The following is a 23,648-nucleotide window of genomic DNA, read 5'->3' as shown; positions in this document are numbered from 1 at the left end:
GGATACCGGAGCCACCTAACCTAACTGAACCTAACCTAACCTTCCGTGAATGGTTTGTGGATCAATTTTCGCTTAAAAACCTTTTGTGAATAGTTTGTGTGTCATTTTTTGGTTCATAAGTTTGGAAACACTGCATATCAGCTGACGATAGACAACGTGAGCCAAGATTTGCCTGCCATATTGTGTGTAACGAAAGCAAATTAGCAACGACCAATAAATACTTGTAATGTGAAAAATTACGCTTTTTTCAGTGGTAACTGGTACCGATTTTTTTTTAATCGACAGATTTCAACGTTTTACTTATTATAAAAGTGGTTCCAGCATTAGGAAACCACAAATAACGGAGATATTTGATCACAAAGTATGACCCGCGTAAACACAAGAAACTCCTATTCCGGACTACTAACGTTCATTTTTCCCGTAAAAAATTCCCAAACAGCAGCAAAACTAACACTCCTGGCGTATCCTGACATTACTGCGACCCCAAATTTTAACTATGTTTGCCTAACCTAACTTTACCGTGCATGGTTTGTGGAGCTACGCGTGCATGAGGTCAGTGCCAAATTTTAACTGCAAATTCATGATTACGAGGCCTAAAATATTGACTACGTGAAAAATGAAAGAAATTGGCCACTCTCTGCTCGCTGCCGTATTTTTAACTTCAACAACACATTCCTGCGATATCGTCCACTGCATTTGACACATTACTTTTTTTCCAGTCACTAAACCATCCTCCTGCTCCTGCAACTCACGGATATACACCTCCGGCTATTGGCCAAAGAATGCCACGATACTGAAAATGTCGATACACTCCCCAATATGCATTTTCAATGAATAGCACTTACCACACTAAAAATGCACACCCACCTTGCAAACAAAATCCCAGTACCATGTAACATGAACCGAAACATCGTCTTCAGTAAATCTCGCACGGCCTGACGTAACACCAGGATTGTCAACCTTCAATCTCAAATATTTCCAACACGGCTCCAAGTTACAAAACACAAATGTCGTAACAACATGTTCCTTCATATCACATGCAGATGGCAACCATAAAAATGACGTCATAAATAGTCCCATCAAAAAACTCTGAGCATATTTACAATATAGAGATACTCTCCAATTTTGTTAATATTTCGCATACTCACTAATTTAGCCCTCACAACTACGAATCTGAACTTAAAATTTGGGGCTCACGTCTAAAAATCGGAAAATTGGGGGTTCATGATCTCAACCAACAATGTAGAATTATTCATTATTTATCGCAAGACCTATCGTTTCACAACGAAATATACATATTCCTGATATACTACAACCGGAAATTTTAAGTATGTTTGCCTAACCTTACTGTGAATGGTGCGTCGGGCTATTTGCCAATGGTGCGTTGCCTATGCATGCATGGTTCTACAACCCCAAATTTTAACTGTTTGCCTAACCTAACCTTCCTGTGAATGGTGCTTGGGGCTATTCGCCAATGGTGCATGACCTATGCGTGCATGGTTCTACAACCCCAAATTTTAACTGTTTGCCTAACCTAACCTTCCTGTGAATGGTGCGTGGTGCTATTTGCCAATGGTGTGCGACCTATACATCCATGGTTCTACACTTTTGTAGCATGTAACTCGTGAAGAGACATTTTTAATGAAAGGAACTGAATCACAGTTTTCAAACTTACCTCTAATTAAAATCTGCATTCCACATGCTCTTGTCCTTCGGGGTTCTCACGTTCAATTTCTTAATTTTCCTCTTGTAACTACCCTCCTTTGGCAGAACACCAAATTCCATCAATTTGTTAACCAAACTATGTAACGAAACCATCTCGTCTCAATTTGTACGAGTCGCACCTCTATTTTTGTGACCTTTCTGATAAAAACATGTAATTAGAAATGTATCTATTTAAAAACAGGTTACACCTCTAATTTGGTAAACTAACTCAATATTTAATGTAAGAATATACTTTTAATAGTTTTTATTTCTTCCACTTGCTTATGCTAGCGTCGCCGACCCAATATAAAGGCGAGAGCGGGGCTAGCATCTCAGTTAGACTCCGCTTGCGGGCGAGAGAAGGTGTGCTCCGCTACGGCGAGAGACCAAACACCAAGAAGGAAGTTCCCCTCTGCTACGGCGAGAGACCAAACACCAAGAAGGAAGTTCCCCTCCATCTTTGGATGAGAGAAGGTGAGCTCCGCAAACGCGAGAGTCCATGCACCGCAGATGACAAGGTGTGCTCCGCTTCGGCGAGAGACCAAACACCACAGATAAAGCACTCCGCTTTCGGGCGAGAGGAGGTGCGCTCCGCTCCGGCGAGAGACCAAGCTCCTCAAAGGAAACTCACTCCGCCGCATCCCTCGAACCAAGAGTAGTAAGGGCTCCATCTTCGGATGAGATAAGCTGAGCTCCGTCTCCGGACGAGAGATGAGGCTGGACTCTGTCCACGAGTCAGAGAATCCACTCCATCTTCGCATGAGAGATAGCCTCGCTCCATCTTCGGATGAGAGATGTCACGCTCCGCCTCAGGACGAGAGAAGTGAACTTGGCACGCCAAGGACACACTCCACCCTCGGGTGAGAGAAGTGACTAAATCAGTTTCCCTTTACTACTTTCTCCACCCCTCTAGTAAACTAATTACACCAGGGCATGAAATTTCAAGTTTGAAGTCAGTCGCCAGACTAAAATCTTTGGTCGCCACTATTTTATATTTATAAATAATAAAAATATGAGCAATTATTAAAAAGAACATACCTTAGGAATTAATGTTTATATAGCACTGTCGTTCAGCACTGAAGTACCACTTAACAATCGCAACTACTGGGTCAAACACTGACGGGGGGTTCATTTACGGAAACTCTGAGCAAATCATCCAGTGTCTCGGTCTTTAGAGAGTTCCTGTAAATAGTCTTGAGTCAGTTGTAACAGCTGAAACCTCTCACACGTGAAGCTGCGCTCACTGGTAAACAGCTCAAAATGTCAAAATCTGGAGCAAATTGGGGAATCTTGCTGAACACTCCTCACTGTGAATCTTCTCCAGCATCTGATTCAAAGTCAGAGAAGGAAACAAAAGTTTGTATTCTGTCCACTATGCTAACAGAACATCCATTTTCTCATTATAAAGGCTCGGGTTCAAGTACATGTAGAGCTTCTTTATTTCTTCTATCCCAAACTGAAGAATATTTTCTTTGGGAGGCCAACCCAAGGTGTCGAAAACATGCAGAGATGCAATCACATCTGTTGATATAGATTGCAATCTTTCTGTGATGTACACCTTCTCATTGTTAACTAAGTTTCCTCTAACAGTCTGAAATTATTGCTCTCTATTTTGAATGTTTGTGAGCTGCACATCCCTGATCTTTCCTGAAATGAATGCATGGTCCAAGAAATCTTGTTCGCTTGGTCCAACATTAGATTCCAGGTAAGCCAAAACTGAAATACAGTGTTCAATTCTTATTTTCAGAGATGAAATCAAAATACTCTTATTTTGTAGTGCCACGCTTAAAGGGCTCAGTTTCATCTAAAAATCCAAAAGGAAGTACAGAAGCTTAACAAATTTAAATTGCTTCAAACTTTTCAGCAAACCCTTAGGTTTAGTACTTTCATTGTCTTTTCCATGGGTCACAACAGCTTTCCATGATTGCAGGAGATCTCTTACAGCACTTTCTTTGCTGGCTAACCACCTAATAGTGTGGATATCATTCAGTTTTAGAATTTCTTCTCCTATAACTTCTGCCGTTTCTCTCAAGAGGTGAAGTCTTTAGCAGAGCCATGATAAAACTGAAAAATATTCCTAATCACGGAATCAAATGCTCTAAGATATTAACTCCAACACAGCTAACTGCAAACGGTGTGCAAGGCAGTGAATATTTATAATTTTATTACAAATATCTTTCATTTGCACACCCAATCCTGATTTGTGCCCGACCATATTTGCTGCACCATCAGTACCCAAGCCTACAATGTAATACTTGTTTCTGTATTTATTTGAACCTATTGCCCAATCTAAATACTAAATTATCAGTTATGGCTGTGAAGTGACCAGCAGAAGTAGCGTTTGGGAGCTCTATTACTCCTAAAATGTCCTCTTTGATGTAACCATCAATTGCATCCACGTATCGAACATACACATTTGCATGCTCGACTGACTATCTATCTGTGGATCCATCAATCAGAAGGCTGATGTATATACTTTTCTTTATTTTCTCCACTAGATCTAACTTCAAAGTTTCATCTATGAAATTAATAAATTCTCTGCATTGCTTTTTATTGCCATACTTAGGTAGAACACTCACACTTAATTTACCTGCCAAACACAGCAGATCTGCAAAGTCTTTAAATGGCTTCTCATGTTTAGCTACATAGTATGCTACATTAAATAATTTGTAAGATGGGGTCGGCATTGAGTGGACACTGGGTTTTCAATCGGCTCGCTTTCCAAAACCATGTATGAATGTTGGATTGAGATGTTCGGGCATGTTTGACACACACATTTGAAACAAAAAAATGTTAGTCGCCAGACCCCAACTTTTGGTCGCCAATGGCGACCTGGCGACCGGAAATTTCGCGCCCTGAATTACACAATATCTCTATATTGTAAATTCTTACCAAAAACTCTCATTATTCACTATAATACATCTCCTAAAGCTAAAAACAACACAAATTGTTCGTATAGAACGTAATCTTCATAAATGACACACAAATCATCACCTTATCGCAGGGTTACAGAGCGTCGACGATACAGTCATAAATGTTGTATGTAACATTTTTTTATTAAAATTTTAGTATTCGCGAAACATCTGAAATTCCTTTATTTTCTTCTTTTTCACATTACTACTTATGAATTCTGCATTGCTAAGGATTCTTGAAGGTGCCATTTCATTTTTTTCACAAAAATAATTTCTATTTTCCACATATCGAGTAATTATTGTTTGTTCGTTTTTCGGTTGAGTTACGCACAATATGACGGGCAAATCTTGACTAGCGTTGTGTATGATCAGTGGGTGTGCAGTGTTTTCAACCTTCTTCACCGAAAAATACCTACTTTCGTTTTACTGATTTTGTATTTTTTTCCAGGTTCGAAAACCCCATGAACTATGCACGGGTAGCCCCACGAAATGTGCAAGTAGCCCCACAAACCATTCATAAATAGCCCCACGAACCATGTATCGATAGCCCCACGAACCATGCACGGCAAGGTTAGGTTCAGTTAGGTTAGGCAAACATAATTAAAATTGTCATGTTCTTGGAAAACAACGGTGTGGTTGGAAACACTGACTGGGGGGTTACATCATTGAACGCACACAACATTTGGTTCACGTAGTGAAACGACATAGAGGCAACAGCTTTCGTGCATTGGGAGAGACATTAATCTTCAAAAATACATGATTTACCGGCAAAATAAATTAAGCGATGGGAAAAACACTTCCACGATCTTTCAAAAGTGTACAGAAAGTCAGTTAGGTAAGTACTTTCTCCTGTATAATTGAATAAATACGTTTTGCGGATACTAAAATTTTACCATGTTTTTTCTTTTTCAGACTGTATACTTTAATAAAAAGCCAGTAAACTGGAGTCAGAAATTCAAGTATTTTACAGTTATTAAGAGGTAAGCGATTTTTTATTATTTAAATTTTGTTGTGAACGCTAATGATTTTGAGGCCTCCCCAATGGTGCAGTTAGCGCCATCGCCTTTTAATCAAGGGGTCCCAGGTTCGATACCTGGTGGAGATACGTGGTGGTTCGGATCCTACTTTAAACTATAGGTCCATTCCCAATTACCCTTACTGTGCATAAAGTGGACTTGAAACACCAACTCAATCAATCAAAACTAATGATTTTGAATTTTCATAATGGTATTGTATGAAATTTCAACTTTCTCCATAGGTCCTACAATCGGTTGTAATTTAAAGTCCTTCCAAACTAGGGCTAGTTGTTTAGATCCATATTTCATGGATTTAACATCCAAGAACAGAGCTAAAAATGTTGATGATTTGTTGCAATCATAGGCAGACCTTTCCTGTAGAGCACACTTCATATAATTCTTACTGTAACTGATAGCTAAAAACTGCTATGAAATGTTTAAATTTAAACTTATCCAGGTTTTCTAAAGTAACATGAGACTTTTAATGTAGGATAAGGTCGCACATACACATTCCTGTCTTCATTTTCGTAAGCAATTATTTCTAGTATTTTAAACCAAATTTGATATTCTGGACTTGAATGATTAAAATAGACAATGAATATAATCTGACGAATTAAAAAAAAAAAAATGTTGTGGACTGGTTAGTGTAACATGCCATATGACCAGAAGGTCCCAGGCTCGAATACTGGGTAAAGATGCTTGTTTGAGTTTGTTTTTTTAAGTCCACTTTATGCACAGAAAGGCTAATCGGGACTGGACCTAAAGTGGAATCCAACCAGTATGTGCCATTGGGGAGGACCTGTAAGGATACACCATTATGTTTGTTGCATCATCTATTTTAATCAGTATCATTGAATTGTTGCAATTAACCCAAGAGGTAGAAAAGTAGGGTGACAGTATGTCCCGTTTCAGAGGTGTGTCCCATCGGTTTTATTAAAAAAACACTATTTGTCCCATTTTATAAAAGTCTAGAAGTTATCTTGAAAACCAAATCTAAATTTGAGAGACATTACATGCTAAAAATGTTGATGTAATTTTTAAACTCACATCATGGCAACATTGTGGCAAAAGTTGGATAGCATTTCAAGCACTTCATAACAATCAAAACGTTCCATTGTTGTCGAGAATGTTCGAGCAGATAGCAGTTAGATATGCGAATGGTTGGTGAAGAATAAAGTTGTTCTCAAGAAGATTTGTTCTGATAAATGCTTATGGCATACCTCAACTTCATCGTAGGACTAACATCAAAGTTTATCAAAAGGAACCAGAAACAATACATAAATGCATTATAATTAGACCCAACAGACTTGTCAGGAAAAGGGGGAGAGGGGAGTAAATTGATTTCCTTGGGACATCCCTTTTTGGGTCTAAATATTATGGTCACCCTATAGAAAAATGACGTAGAGTATCAAAGATAGATAAGAAGGTGAACCAAAATATTATGTAATTTTAACAACCGGTAGTCTATGTTTAGAGAACGCAAGCAAACATTATTGCATGATTAAATGCTCTGCTCATTAAATTCCACATAACTTCTGTAAGCGATCCATTAATTGGTGCCATGGCATATTTTATAATGCAACAAGTGAAGAAAAGAAAGGGGGGGGCTCATAACCTCACCGTATATGCATGTGTACCCCACTCATCTGCCAAGTAAACATGCACTAATGTAATCAATATTTTTGTTGCTTTACTATTTCAGATGTCACTTACTATCCAGCAAATAATCTCTGATGCCAAGCGTTTAGCAAGTCGTCTGAAAGAACATGATACAGCTGCAGATGCTCTTTTGTCACAGGCCCAATCTGTGTTCAAGCAAATAGATGCTATGAAACAGGTAAGAGATCATTTGATTATAGTTTGATCCACAGCCCCTTCCTCTTAATGATTTAAGAATTTTCAACACAGAAAATATCCCGTAGGGGCAGTGGTGCCTGCAAATTGTTGACAGCTCACATAATATATTCATAAATTAGATATCATATTTTGTAAGCATTTGAAGACAATATAAAACCAGTGTATAAGAATACAAAACTACTTTTTATAGCCAGGTTCTTAATCTGTAGAGTACACTAGTATGGTATAAATTTCAATAATATATTTAAGTATACAGCATAAATTTGGCATACAAGATTTTGTTGTGAAATTTTAAATTCAAATGTGAGTAATCTTTTTTATATTATTTTTAAATACCATGAATATCTCAGTATTTTTATAATTATTTATAAACTAGTTGTATAAATGTAAGTCTGTGTGAAATGGTTCTGTTGGGTTGATAGTTAACTGCACTTTTGGGACCGCACTGCAGAAATGACATATATGTGTTTTAAGAGTTTAGTTCTGTGTGAAAATAGTGTAATGCGAAGGATTTTTAATTTTTTTTAATGTAGGTGTGACTATCTTAGGTTTTCCAGATATTGTGATTTTGTTTCGTGTATGGTTTAAAACTGTGTTTGTGAACAATAGAATAAGATTTAGAGTCCCAGTCGTTAGGGCATCTGACTATCATGCAAGAGACCCAGGTTCGATCCCCAGCGGGGGAGAACCGGGATTTTTTCCAGCTGTTCAAGCGGCTCCGGTGCCCACCCAGCATCATATAAAGGGCGAACCTGGAGGAAACTCTGAGGGGTAAAGGCAGCCAGGGGTGTGGTGCTGAACACATGACCCCCACCTTCGGCCGTGATCAAGAAAGTATGGGGCCCTAACCCCACACCCTCTATACGCCTTCATGGCATGGTGCATAGCACAGGGGAGCACTTTATTTTACCTTTTTTGCCCCACAATTTGTGTATTTAACACAATTGTTAATCACAACTTAAGGTACAAAATGTATATATAAACTTGGAAGTTGTTTATAGAATTTTAAAAACAAAGTTTTCAGGATTCAGTTTTATGTGAATTTCCAAACAGCGGGGAGGGCGGTGTTAAATCCAAAACTCTCTGAAATATTAAAATAAGCCATAGTGCATTTAGTGATCAAATGGTACTTCCTGAAATAAAAGTTTGACCACTTTCATTGTGATATGATTATATAGTTTCAGCAAATGGATCTTTTCTGTCCGTACCGTGTGGGCACGGAGTGCTGCACATTGTACAAATAAGTATGCTTTGTATTGCAACATCCTATGCTGATTTCAATTATGTTTTTAAGTTGTCATTCTGGCTCCATGTACCTGGTCTAACAGCTAATTATGGTAAAAGCTTTTTAACAGTAATGTCAATGATGAATACATTTTTAAAATGTAACTTTGTTGTGTTTTTGTGGAAACCATATAAAATTAATCACTTTCTTGCATTTTTTTCAAAATATTCTTTCACTATCTCTACTAGTACCAAGAAGAAGTGAATGAGCTAAACGAAACAGCTCGTCAGAGGCCTCACACGGTTCTGGTTGCTGGCATTCAGCAAGAGAACAGGCATCTACGTGAGCTGCAACAGGAGAACAGGGAACTCAGGTCTGCACTCGAAGAGCACCAAAATGCTTTGGAGCTGATCATGTCAAAATACAGGCAACAGGTGTCACAGCTAATAAGAACCAATAAAGTTGATTACACTCACATTGTAAATAATCCATATTCGCAGGTCAGTAACATTATTAGTACTGTAGTTGATAAATAGCTATTATTACTATTAGCCTATCTCCTGGGAGAGAGTGGTTACCTATTCAAACTTTAAAACTATAAAGACTGTTAACATTGAACCCTTTCTTTTGTTCATCAGAATAACATGCCATAAAGCCAGAGGTCCTTTGTTCAAACCTAGATCAGGCATGGACCTGCATTTGCCCCCACCATCATCCATTTCATTGCAGGTAACCCAAAATGTACAAAAACAATTTTAAAAAAATAATAGAAAGTGTATTTAGACTTTTCAAATTTTAACCCATGGAGCAGTACCATGGTTCATTTATGTCATTTGATGACCAGGCCTACCATAGGATTAAAAGTTATTCATATTCTAGAGGAGACTCCAATTAAAAGTTAACCAGTAGACCTACATAAAAACAAGTTACATCAAAATTTAGCTTATTCAATTCTGCATTGATCTATGGTAACAATTTTTTTCTTCTTCGAGCACCATATTTTAACGTGAGAACAAAAAAGAGCTGGTTACTTGATATTTTGCAAACGACTACTCTCTTTGAAATTCTATAATTGAAGAACTTGTGTTCTGATTGTGATGAAATTGAAATATAGTGAAGGTAGAAAATTTTTAAATACGATTCTTAATTTTTGGACTTTTTTAAATGGCCAAACAAAGGTTCTTGTCAATTTTATGAAACAACTTTTTCTATTTAAGTATTTGGTAGTCCTACAAAGTCTTGTTTTGAAACTCTTTGTAGCTGTTTTTTGAAAACCGTTGTCAATTCAAATTGTAAAACCGATTTTATACAGATTTTTATTCAGCTACATGATATACATTGAACCGTGGAAACTGCAGCTGTCCGATAGTACTGTAGAACTTTGCACCATAGCAGTACTGACGTGTAGTGATATTCAACTTCGACTTTACTTCCATGTGTTCTGACATCGGTCAGCCACACTTTGGAACTTCATTCTCCATTTGATTTTGCTTTGAACAGATGATATTCTTTCTTTTATTGTAAGCTTGTTCTGTTGGTAACAAATCTCTTGTGTTTACACCCCTGCTTTGAGGAGACACATCCTGAAGACACATTGGCTGACATAAAGAAGAACAATAGTGTTGAAAATTAATGTATATTACTGCATTCAGTTTTCTTTTCTTGAATTTTATTTTATATTATTGTATAATAAACATTTTCATTAAATAATTGTACATCGCTTAAAATTAATGGGAGAAGTTTACAGTCCAGCCAGGGTAGACAAAACTAGCTAGGAAAGGTCTATTCCAAACGTGAGAGGGGAAGCAGGTAAAAGCACCCACCAAACTACCCTGTGATATTTCGGTTATGAAGATTTGCTTGTTTTGTTTATTATTGCTCACTGTGTTGTATTTGTGATTTATGCTGGCTCTTACAATTTGTAACAGATCGGTTTGAAGTGGATCGAAGAAAACTGTGAAGTGATTGCTGCCATCTCATGTGTAACAAAGAATATTTGCTGCAAAGGAGATATTATTAGTGAATACTACCCTGGTTAATGTTGTGTAAATTTGAGCTCATTATAATATTTGCTAAGGAAATCAATTTATATTGAATGATACAAAATATATTTTTTTGTTTACAAACAAGTTAATTGACAAATGTGACGTCGTGAATACTTTCCAGATATGTTCTGTTTGCTGATAAGCCATACTTACTTTGCCGGGGATGTTACAATGTTTGAAACTTCGTTGTAGTTTCCACAGAAAACGATTTTCACGGAACCCCTTTCTTCCCAAAATGCCATTGCTGCCACCAGGCCCGTGCCCAGGATTTTTTTGAGGGGGCAGACCCATAGGAGAATTCTAAATAAATTTTCTCACACACACTGCTGGACAAAATAAACCGGACACTTGTATTTTTGTGATAACGCATAAAGTCTGATTCGAAGGCTAACTAAATATTGCAGAAATTATTGGAAATAAGAAAACCTGAATATATTCAACAGAAAACAAATTAAAATTTATTGTTAATAAGTTAAATTAGAACACAAACGAAAGTTACAGAAAACTACAAAAAAAAAGAGGAAATCTTAGCAATATATTTTTTTAATATTGTTAACTGGTATTGGTGGGGTATATAAGCTTTCTAGTATCGGGTGTTACCTCCCCGGGCATCAATTACAGCTTGTAACTGCCATGGCATACTTCGAATAAGGTTGGCAAACATTTCTTGGTCCAATTGCTTCCATTCTTCTTGAATAGTACGTCTTAGCTCCTCAATTGTTTCTGGAACTATTGCACGGTTTCTGATATGTCGTTTCAGTTGATCCCAGACGAGCTCTATCGGATTTAGGTCCAGACTTTGTGGTGGCCATTGTAATCGCGTAATCCCAACTTGGTCCAGGTACTCCATGACAATATTCGCTGTGAGGACGCACATTGTCATGCATAAAAGTCCGGGCCTATGACTGGTGCATATGGTACTACATGATCTGCCAAACATTCTGTAATATACCCACGAGCTGTCATTGCCCCATTCTGTACAAGAACCAACTCTGTACGTCCTTGTAAAGAGATACCTCCCCAGACCAACACAAACAATGACAATGTCAATAATATATGTTACTATGGTTACTATGAAGCAAAATTCATGGCTCTCTAGATATTAAACAAAATAACATCAACAGGAATTGAAAATCAATAAATTAAAAAAAAATTGCATGAGATTGATTTTGAGCATTCTAGGTGTTCCAAATAAGTAAATACAAGTAAATAAATAAATAAGCAACGGGAAAAGTATGGAAAATGTTCAATAAAGAATGTTCAATTGTTCAATACTTAACTGAGAGCGTAATTCACAAGTAATTGCAATTCATATGTCAAATATTAAGGTGTCTGTTTTTTTTTGTCCAGCAGTACATATATACAGGCTGTCCATAAAGTCTCACCCCACCCTGGGTATTGTGAGTACGGCTGTAAATAGGAAGAAGTGGTGAAACACGTATTCCATGATGTTCAGGGGAAAACGTTTTGAGGCCAACCATTCCCTACCCGGGCCCTCCACAAGGGGGTAGGCTGGGGTCGACTCAATTTTTTCAAATAGCAAGGGGAGTCGAAGAATATGTCCTTTGAAAGGTCTTATCATAACAACAATAATACAGCAAATCCGGGGTCTCTACGTAGCTCCAATTGACAGTGGCGTGAAATCAAATGTGGAACATGACCAGCATTGGACAGGACTCCAACTCCTACAGTAGTAATCCTAGACAACAGTGTGAACTGGAAAAATGTTCCTACACTGTAGCATGATTTGGAAATACCCTAGCAGTGTCTACAAATACGTACCCCCCCCCCCCCCCAAGAGATGGCAAGCGTCCATACACAAAACTGCATATCATCGTGCCCCCTGAGATTGCTATCAGGAGGACAAGGACCGACATGCACAATCACAACTCAAGTCAAATGGTGAAGGAGGCACGTAGTTACATGTACAATGTCAACTGGAGTCAAATGGGGGGTGGTTTACAAGATGTTACAATACATACACCACTAAAAGTCAAATTGAGCTTACCTACTAATTATAGAAATGAGCCCCATTCACTTCTTGGCTGTACAACAGACGAGTATGATATGCACGTCGAACTTTGCTGAACGTGTCTGCTGAAATGTCTCTACAGGCTGCTATTATTCTTTGTTGGAGATCAGCAAGACTACCAGGTTCTGTTATGTACACAACAGATTTAAGGTGTCCCCAAAGGAAAAAATCGTTTGGAGACAAATCAGGCCATCTCGCGGGACATTCGATGGTACTACGATGGCCTATCCACCTATTGGGATAATGTTCGTTCAAGTACTCCTACATGTCCCGGTTGTAGTGTGCAGGACATCCAGCTTGCTGAAAAACGATATTGTCCGCATCAAATTCAGGCACACCGTTGACATCGACTGAGTTTTCTACAAGGTTCGTTACCAAGGGATCTACTGTGTCACGTAGAATTTGCAGGTACAGATTACCATTTAAATTGCCATTAAGAAATAAGGGTCCAATTATGTGGTTTCCTAAAATACCTGCCCACACATTAACCTTCTCAGGTCTTTGCGTATGGCCTTCCCTCACAACATGGGGATTAACATCTGCCCATACCCGAACATTGTGTTTATTAACACAGCCATTTAGGAAAAGAGAACTTTTGTCACTGAAACTGATGTTGTGTAAGAAGTTCTCGTTGTTAGCAATCCTGTCGCACATAATTTCGCAAAACTCAATTCGTCTATCGAAATCATCTCCTCCTAGTTCTTGCTTTAAGGCGAAGAGGGACAATTACGCACCAGGCATGCATTTATTCCAATATCGTCGGAATGAGCAATGCTACTAAAAAGATCTCCACCAGAAATGAAGAGTATGAATTTCTCCCCATGTGGCAAGTGGAAGCGGTTTCCTAAGTTGATTATTAAGCCTTATATGATTTTTGAAAAATATGATGAATTAGTATTTACCGAATCCCATGTATTCCTTATGGGACATCAACTTCAACTTCAAGTTACAGCTCATCAAATGGGAGTTTCGACTTTTCCTACTACTATGACATAGTTCAACGTGTTCTTTTCCCGTCCATGTACTTTTCTACGTCATCGGATGTTTGATATTCCCGAGAGAACGAATAAAATAATGGTCCCATAAGCCTAGTGCATTTCTCCTTGCCTCCTACGGCCATCCTGGCAGTGTTGCCAAACCTGATGTGCATAATAGAGCTCAATGTCACCATTAATATAGCTAAAGAGGACTTTCAAGGAGCTAGATTAACGAAGGCTGCATAAAGTGCCTACTAGGGTAATTTTAGTTGTCAGAGGGGTAGGGGTGCTACTATTACCGTTAGCTTTAAAGTGATGGCAATTTATTCTTAGTTTTCACCGCCTAGATTTGGTGGCATCACCCATCTCAATAATCCAATGATGTTAATATAAAATCGAAAATAAAGGGTTCCCAGATAACAAAATTGTTATCTTCATCTTAGCCACAGCGCTATATATAAAAATGCATGGGGAGGAAAGAAGAGGTGGGTGACGCAGCCTATAGCTATACGAATATCATGTCATGTGCAAAATGTACACTCATGGCAAAAGTTGGTGGCATCATAGTGGGGCAGTTCACAGTCAAACGAGTGCACGAAAGAGCCAATTCTGGCTCCAAAAGGGCGAAGTTGGCAACAGTGATCAGCAGCTGCCCCAGCGAGAAAAACCTAGGGGAAATTGTCCCTCCTCGCCTTAACTGCATTTTGTAAGGATGAAATTTGTGTAATTTTAACACCTTACTGATAGAACTCCATGGAATGTTACTTGCTTCGTCTATTTGTCTGAGAGACGTTTCAGGGTTTACAGTCACGCGTCGTATAACTTCCAACACTGTTGCCTCATCGATGTGAGGTCGTCCTGGATATTATCTGTCATTGACGCTTTGCATTTCACGGAATTTTTTCACAATGTCTGAAACATACTTATGGTCAATACTAGGGCGTTGGGGATACAATTCGTTAAATCGTCTAGCAGTGGCACGGTAGTTTCTGCCACATTCACCGAAAATAAAGATAATTTCCACTTTGTCTGCGCCAGATCGTGCCCTTCCGGCACCCTTCATTTTTCTCGTCGTTGCAAATACCTTAACCACCAATACACACACACAAACAGAACTACAGTAACGGAAGATACAGGAAACACGTTAGTAGAACACAGTGTGTACGACACTACAACTCTTCTACGTCCAGTATTTCAAAGTCACTTCGAACTTCTGCGGTCCGGTCTGTTTGCTTACGAGAACACAAGCAGAATGGTCCTGTTGAATCTTCATCGCGGTAGTAACACTGATTACTTGGTCTGGTTCAATACTCTGTCTGCATTCTCCTCGAAACAAGTGAATGGGGCTCATTTCGAACATCTTCTGTAAATAGTAGGTAAACTCAATTTGACTTTTAGTGGTTGACATTGTACATGTAACTAGGTGCCTCCTTCACCATTTGACTTGAATTGTGATTGTGCATGTGGGTCCTTGTCCTCCTGATAGCAATCTCAGGGGGCACGATGATATGTGGTTTTGTATACGGACGCTTGCCATCTCTTGGGGGGGGGGGGGTTACATATTTGTAGACACTGCTAGGATATCTCCAAATCATGCTACAGTGTAGGAACATTTTTCCAGTTCCCACTGTTGTCTAGGATTACTACTGTAGGAGTTGGAATCCTATCCAATGCTGGTCATGTTCCACATTTGATTTCACACCATTGTCAATTGGAGCTACGTAGAGACCCCGGATTTGCTGTATTATTGTTGTTATGATAAGACCTTTCAAAGGACATATTCTTCGACCCCCTTGCTATTTGAAAAAAATGAGTCGACCCCAGCCTACCCCCTTGTGGGGGTCCCGGTAGGGAATGGTTGGCCTCAAAACTTTTGCCCCTGAACATCATGGAATACATGTTTCACCATTTCTTCCTATTTACAGCCGTTCTCACAATACCCAGGATGGGGTGAGACTTTATGGACACCCTGTATATAAAAATGGCATAGGAGACAGTAAACACTTACCACAATTGAAGAAAAGTTTGATATTTCGAGGTCATGACCTCATTTTCACAGTAGGTATAAAATATGGAGTACAAAAGCTCCATACTTTATATATATATATATATATATATATATATATATATATATATATATATAAATCAAAGAAGGTAAAAGGAAACACTCACCGGACAGTAGAAAAATTCAAAATTTTCGCCAATTTCATAGCATCATCGGTGTGAGGAGAAATAGACGGAACCGGAATTTGGGGCCCTGCAGAGTTGCCAGGTCCCCATCGAAGAAGAAGCGGTGCGTAGAACGAAAAAAACACTGTTTCGTCACCAGGCTCGTCGTAAACTGTGAGTGTGTAGGATGACTTGGGAGGGGGGGCGGGAGGGTGGGTGAGGGTTGGGCATTAAGGCTCGTCGTAAACTGTGTGTGTAGGATGAATTGGGAGGGGGGGCGGGAGGGTGGGTGAGGGTTGGGCATTACTGGGTGGCCTTGTTCAGGCCAGGTGGAGTGGTTGCACTCATGGCCGATATATAGGCCCTCTCCCATCTTTTGCGAACAGAGGTGTTGGCTGGTTGGGGTAGGAAATGGATGATCGCTACCCGGAAGCAGTCGTTGAAACTGATGTTGTGGTGGTTGGTGTGGACGGCGACAGTGAAGTCCAGGTTGCGGGTGGAGGAGCGGTGGTTATTGATGCGGAGGTTGAGGGCCGTTGATGTTTCCCCCAGGTAAAAATCACAGATGTTGCAGGTGAGGATGTAGATAAGGTTTGAGGCATGGCAGGTCCCTTTGGGATGGAGGGTAAATTTGCCAGTGGCCGTGTGCACCTGGAGGGTGTGAGAAGTGATGAGGATGGGACAGGTCTTGCACCTGGGTCGGTTGCATTTATGGGCAGGGGGGTGTTGGATGTGTGGTGAAGGAGTGTTGTGGACCAGGATGTTTTGGAGGTTGGGGGGGCGTTTGAAAACTACTCTGGGTTTGTCGGGAAATATGTTTTTGGTTTCGGGATCACTGTGGAGAATTGGGAGAAGAGAGTGCAGTGTGTGCCTGATTTTGTTGAGGTGGGGATGGTATTGGGTGATGAGTGCAGGTGGGTTGGTGGCAGCAGGTTTCTTGGTGGTGGTGGTATGTGAGGCAGCTCGCGATATTTGCTTGGTGACCAGGATGGAGGGATATCCACGGTTAACCAGGGCCTGGTGTAGGCGGAGGTTATAATTCTGGCGGGAGGTGGGTGAAGTGTTCAAGGCGCTGTCCCCTGAGGGCCAGAGAGAATGGAATTGCTTTTTTGGTGTGGAACGGGTGGGAGCTGGAGAAGTGTAGGTATTGCATGTGGTTGGTGGGTTTTATGTGGATGGAGGTAGTCAGGTGTCCTCCCTCGATGTGCACGTCCACATCCAGGAAGGTGATCTGGTTGGGGGAGTGGGTCCAGGTGAATTTGAGGGAATGGAAGTGGTTAAGTTGGTCCAGGAAAGCTGACAAGGATGGTTCTCCATGTGTCCAGAGCATGAAGATGTCGTCGATGAAGCGGAGCCAGAGGAGGGGTTGGAGGGGTTGGGTAGCCAAAAACTCTTGCTCAAGTTTGCCCAGCTACAACTCACCTACAGAACGAATCTCAGCCTTTGTTCACTCCCATCTCCAGCCTCTTGTGAAAGCTCTGCCCTCCTACCTCCGTGACACCAACCACTTCCTCCAGAAAATCAGTACCCTCCCACCATTGCCCCCAAATACCATCCTTGCCACCATTGATGTCACTACCCTCTACACCAACATACCTCACTCCCATGGCCTCCGCTCCACAGAATTCTATCTCAATAGCAGACCCAAACCTCACAACCCCAGCACCAACTTCCTGACCCACCTAGCCCACCTTGTCCTCACTTGTAACAACTTCACCTTTGAAAACCAAAATTTCCTACAGATCCGAGGTACAGCCATGGGTACCAGAATGGCCCCATCCTATGCAAACCTCTTCATGGGCAAACTTGAGCAAGAGTTTTTGGCTACCCAACCCCTCCAACCCCTCCTCTGGCTCCGCTTCATCGACGACATCTTCATGCTCTGGACACATGGAGAACCATCCTTGTCAGCTTTCCTGGACCAACTTAACCACTTCCATTCCCTCAAATTCACCTGGACCCACTCCCCCAACCAGATCACCTTCCTGGATGTGGACGTGCACATCGAGGGAGGACACCTGACTACCTCCATCCACATAAAACCCACCAACCACATGCAATACCTACACTTCTCCAGCTCCCACCCGTTCCACACCAAAAAAGCAATTCCATTCTCTCTGGCCCTCAGGGGACAGCGCCTGAACACTTCACCCACCTCCCGCCAGAATTATAACCTCCGCCTACACCAGGCCCTGGTTAACCGTGGATATCCCTCCATCCTGGTCACCAAGCAAATATCGCGAGCTGCCTCACATACCACCACCACCAAGAAACCTGCTGCCACCAACCCACCTGCACTCATCACCCAATACCATCCCCACCTCAACAAAATCAGGCACACACTGCACTCTCTTCTCCCAATTCTCCACAGTGATCCCGAAACCAAAAACATATTTCCCGACAAACCCAGAGTAGTTTTCAAACGCCCCCCCAACCTCCAAAACATCCTGGTCCACAACACTCCTTCACCACACATCCAACACCCCCCCTGCCCATAAATGCAACCGCCCCAGGTGCAAGACCTGCCCCATCCTCATCACTTCTCACACCCTCCAGGTGCACACAGCCACTGGCAAATTTACCCTCCATCCCAAAGGGACCTGCCATGCCTCAAACCTTATCTACATCCTCACCTGCAACATCTGTGGTGATTTTTACCTGGGGGAAACATCAACGGCCCTCAACCTCCGCATCAATAACCACCGCTCCTCCACCCACAACCTGGACTTCACTGTCGCTGTCCACACCAACCACCACAACATCAGTTTCAATGACTGCTTCCGGGTAGCGATCTTCCATCTCCTACCCCAACCAGCCAACACCTCTGTTCGCAAAAGATGGGAGAGGGCCTATATATCGGCCATGAGTGCAACCACTCCACCTGGCCTGAACAAGGCCACCCAGTAATGCCCAACCCTCACCCCCCCTCCTGCCCCCCCTCCCAATTCATCCTACGCACACAGTTTACGACGAGCCTTAATGCCCAACCCTCACCCACCCTCCCGCCCCCCTCCCAAGTCATCCTACACACACAGTTTACGACGAGCCTGGTGACGAAACAGTGTTTTTTTCGTTCTACGCACCGCTTCTTCTTCGATGGGGACCTGGCAACTCTGCAGGGCCCCAACTTCCGGTTCCGTCTATTTCTCCTCACACGGATGATGCTATGAAATTAGCGAAAATTTTGAATTTTTCTACTGTCCGGTGAGTGTTTCCTTTTACCTTCTTTGATTTTTACTTAGCCCTTTTGGCCCTCCTTGCTTTTATCCATTATATATATATATATATATATATATATATATATATATATATATATGGGGGGGGGGTTGTATAAGAGAGGTTGGGTAGAGAAATTTGTTCATTTTGTTACGAAATGTTGAAGAACAGCATTTTCTAACCTATATGTATGCAACCTCGTGACAAATATTTGCAGTTGACACTGACATTTGTTTCTGTCAGAGAGCAAAATATATATATATATATGATACGGGTAGACTACTTGTGTGCATAATGCAAACAATTCAAATAGCCTATGAAAAGCAGCATATGTGTATGGGGTTGATAGATAAGGGTTCACACCCACTTAGCAAAGTCCCCGAGTTTTCTAGGTATTTTACATAACTGTGTAATGATTTAACATGCTAGAAAATAAGAGTTTCACTTCAACTTTGTAAGTTAATCAAATGAATCACATTTGTTGAACATTTTTGAAAATAAAATGAAAGAACCTTTTTATAAGCAATATTACCGAAAAAGGAAGATCATTGGGAAAATAAAACTAAATGTGTTTCCGGTTACAAATTCTTCCAAGCAAAAATCATTTAAGTTTTCCATGTTTTGGAAGTTTTTTTTAAAAAAACGTTTGTTTCCAATGATCTCAGTCCTAACCTTGTTTTCTGACTCCTCCAGTTGTCCAGAACTTCAGAGTCAGTGCGAACACTGTAAATAAATTATCTGAAGGGAATGGCTAAGTGACTTCACCCTGGCAGTCTCTCTTCTGGCGTAATATTGTTTCTATGGTGTATTTTCGCTTTTAGAATCTTATTCAACAGAAAAAATAAATGCCAGTGGCAACCAAGAAGCTATTAAATGGGGATGTATATATGTGGGATAGAAAATTCCATTATCAACGGTTTGTAGCATCGAATTGTTTGGCCTTGATGTCTTCTGCACACTCAAAGTTGTCTGTTGTAAGGTCACACCACTGTGTAATTAAGTTCAAGACAATTACAAGTAGAAAAGAAGAAAAGTTGCAGTAAAACCAATTCTGATTGACAGAATTTTGTAAATAATAATGTACTTAATTTCTTAAGTGTTTTTGACAAATAACAAAATATGTTAAAAGTACTTCAGACATTTTTTTGCCCCAAAAGTCTAGCTACGATTCTGCTGTGAAGTGGATTCATGTATTTACATTATATTAATTAACCCTAAGCCATTGAGTGGCAGAATGGACATCAGTTGCAGAAAACCCGGGATGTTGGACAAAGAAAACAAAGTTTCTTATCCTTCTGCTCAGTGGTGGTAAAATGGGATCACAGATCTTGCAGTGCGGGTGGAGAGCCAAATGATCCTTATATGGTTAGTTTGTATTGCAGTCATTGAGGAACCGTTCTCCCATAATGTAAAGAGTATAGAAAATTCGCCTCTATTCTAATTATGTAAAACATTTGTGACCGAGTCGAGGCGAAATGTTTGGATAGCCTTGCATCAATGGTTATAGAACTAAAATAGTTCAATATTGCAGACTGCAGACCTCTAGAGCGTGCCTCTGTCCACAAACAATCTATTCATTTGTGCAAGGACAAAATAGAAATTCATGCAAAATTTGAAAAACCATCAACGTAATTTTTGAAAGTTTTTATACATTCAAATTAAAATTCTTCGTGGCTCAAGGGGAGGGCCATGCCCCCCCCCCCCCCTTGGGTACGGGCTTTGCTTCCACAGATCTCCAGTATCAGACCGGTAACGTAAACCTTTTAACATGGTAATTAACTCTGTACATGCCTGACGAAGCCACCAGACGGGTGGCAAAATCGATCAGAAATTTACGCGGAAAAATGAAAAGTAAGTTTATCAGAGTTAATTACCTGTCTCTACGTAACCGCCAAACAGATATCTTTAGATACAATGTCTTTTAACATGGGTCAACTTGAAGCCAAAAAATTCAAAGGGAGGGGGGGGGGAGATACCATCATGGCAGGGAGCATACCTCCATATTTCTACTTGTAACAACTATTTTGAAGATTGTTAGTCATTGCACCACACAAGATTGCAAGTTTCAAGTTTACTCTACATATTACACTCCACAAGTGAGTACAAATAATTTCTTCATAAAAATGAAAACTTAAGCTCTAATGTGCATCTACGCCATATTTCTATCCCCAGGACTATGTGCGAGCGAAGATGTGCGACTTGTAACAAAAGTGCATAATTTTCAGTCTTTATAATTTGAGGTGTGTGATTGCTGCCATCACCTCTATTTTTGACAGTGAAGAAGTCAAGTTGGCGCATGCACACTTCTGTCTACTGAGGTTTTATACCCAGTGGAGGCACCTAGCAGGTTTTTTTTCATAATTTAAAGTGTATGTCCAGTTTCAATTAGCCTATCTATGCATTAAGTGAACAAAAACTTAAAAGCATCCACAATTTTCTCTGCTGCCTTGGTGGTGAATCACTTCAAATGTTGATGAAAAAAAAATGTGAGCAGTTTGACGGCATACATATATTCATAAATTGAGGTGGGCAGGTATAAATGAAGATATTTAAGTTTCACACACATGAACACTTTATCTGTATTCTCCCTCTCACTAATTTTTCTCTGTATCTTTGATCTGTCTATTAGGTGAACCAAAGTAATTTTTTGTTGATAAAGGGAGCTTCTTGCATTGGTATTCTTAAATGCTTATAATTGTTACTTCCTAATTCATTTTAAGGTGGATCTTCTCTTTTTCCAGTAATGATATGACATTCTTTCACAATTTAGTTTAGGTATGTTGATGAAAAAGACTTGTTGAGTGAATCCTAATTTACATAATTCACGTTTGTTGCCTTAGTACTTTATACGAAAAATAAGATGATTATGTTTTTCCTAGCTAATGCGGGAGCAATCTGATAAAATATGTGAAATGGCGCAAGTAATGAACAAAGCCATCCAGTTGGATGAAAATACCAATAACAAAGAGGAGGAGCTTTTGTCTAGGCTTGCAACGGAGAACAAGGTAAGATTGCATCTATTAGTACCTGTTGTGTCACTTCTTATTTAAGAAACAAAATGTGTTACCATAATATAATTATGAACTGGGGTACCTCAGTTTCATTCAATTTATATAAATATATGAGGGAAAGTCAGTAAGTAGGTCATAAATGGCTATAAAAAGTAAATGTGAGATATGAACCTGAACACATGTAATATTTCTTTACATAATTTCAGACGATATTCATTTGTTTATCAGGGTCTTGAAAATGTACAGCACAGGAGTTTGGATAGATTTTTGCAAGGACAGGCATTTTCTGCTACGTTTTGTGAACCTCGGTCATTTCTCTGGGTATTCACCATAAGCACACTTTTCAGAAATTCAAATGAAAATGCATGAGAACACCCTATTTTCTACACTGTTGTTATCTGTTTTGTCAGCTCATTTCATCTCCACCCTCCATGTATTTGCTTGTATGCAATCCCAATAGGACGATCAGGTCAGTAGCTTTGGTAGCTTTCAAGTACAGTGCCTTGAATAACGTAGTGTGGAAAACGGACGGTTCTGGCCTCTGGCAGGTTCCACTCAGAAATGATACCACTAGAGGCGCTGGTGTCTGTACAGGTGCATGGCATTCGCACACAGTGACTCAGGTACCTTTCTGCATTAAAGTACACTTTCCACTGTGCATTTTCTTGGCTATAGCCTCGTGTGAGTGACATCCTTTCTGCACTAAAAGATGTGTCTGTAACTAAGAAAATCAAAAAATACCATTAACTCAGATACCTAAAAAATGTGACTCAGGTCCCTTTCTGCAATAAGCCATTCATATATTAAGGCCGCGACTATTTTCACTAGGTGGTGAGAATAGCAGAAGTACTGAAGACCAGAAAGTACATGATCAGGTACTGAAGACCAGAAATTACATGATCAGGTGTTGGGAAGTATTTACAAAAATAATTTTAATGTTTTAATGCTAACAGCCCTTAACCTAATAACGAAAGCATTTAGGAATGTAATACCCCTCTATACTTATGTAATGCTACATTACCAGCACTAATGTGCACAGAAAATGTACTTATCGTCCATTTGAAAATAAATAAACTCCATTTCAAGCTTGATAATAGCGTGCATCAACAACTAAAGAATGCACACATACATGTAGTAGGCCAGGTTGAAGATCATGTACATGCGCGGTTTAAAAATCTGGTGAAAATAGCTTGCAAGCTAGCTTCACCACCTGGTGTCACTCCAATTTAATAGACCAGCCAGCATAGCGTGTAACTGGTATCCATATAGTTTGCAGGAAACTAATATATTTATATATCTGTGTACTTCCTTGTAGGTGTATAACAATTTGGTTAAAATCTCACCTTCAAGCAGCAATTAAATCAACAATATCTGGATGATAAGGCGACAATCTTGACAATATTATCAAGGCAACCTTTGCATCTTTAAAGTACAAGCATTCCTTCCTATCAGGGATCAAGACCAGAACCCTTCATTACAAAAAA

At 40.0% G+C, this 23,648-nt stretch overlaps 1 protein-coding gene across 1 annotated transcript in view; it reads left to right on the top strand.

Moving 5' to 3' along the window:
* LOC146005218 (FGFR1 oncogene partner 2 homolog) overlaps positions 1–23,648 on the top strand; it is a 32,357-nt gene that overhangs the window by 2,787 nt on the left and 5,922 nt on the right. The window contains exons 2-5 of the mRNA XM_083144292.1: positions 5,529–5,596; positions 7,335–7,469; positions 8,963–9,214; positions 22,033–22,158. Coding sequence (XP_083000418.1) covers positions 7,335–7,469; positions 8,963–9,214; positions 22,033–22,158 — 513 coding nt within the window. The 5' untranslated portion in view covers positions 5,529–5,596. The remainder of the gene's footprint in view (positions 1–5,528; positions 5,597–7,334; positions 7,470–8,962; positions 9,215–22,032; positions 22,159–23,648) is intronic.

The sequence above is a fragment of the Lepisma saccharinum genome, chromosome 1, assembly GCF_977018435.1.
Source record: "Lepisma saccharinum chromosome 1, izLepSacc3.1, whole genome shotgun sequence".
NCBI lineage: Eukaryota > Metazoa > Arthropoda > Insecta > Zygentoma > Lepismatidae > Lepisma > Lepisma saccharinum.
The sequence above is the reverse complement of the archived record's forward strand: the minus strand, read 5'-3'. Positions and strand labels throughout refer to the sequence as shown.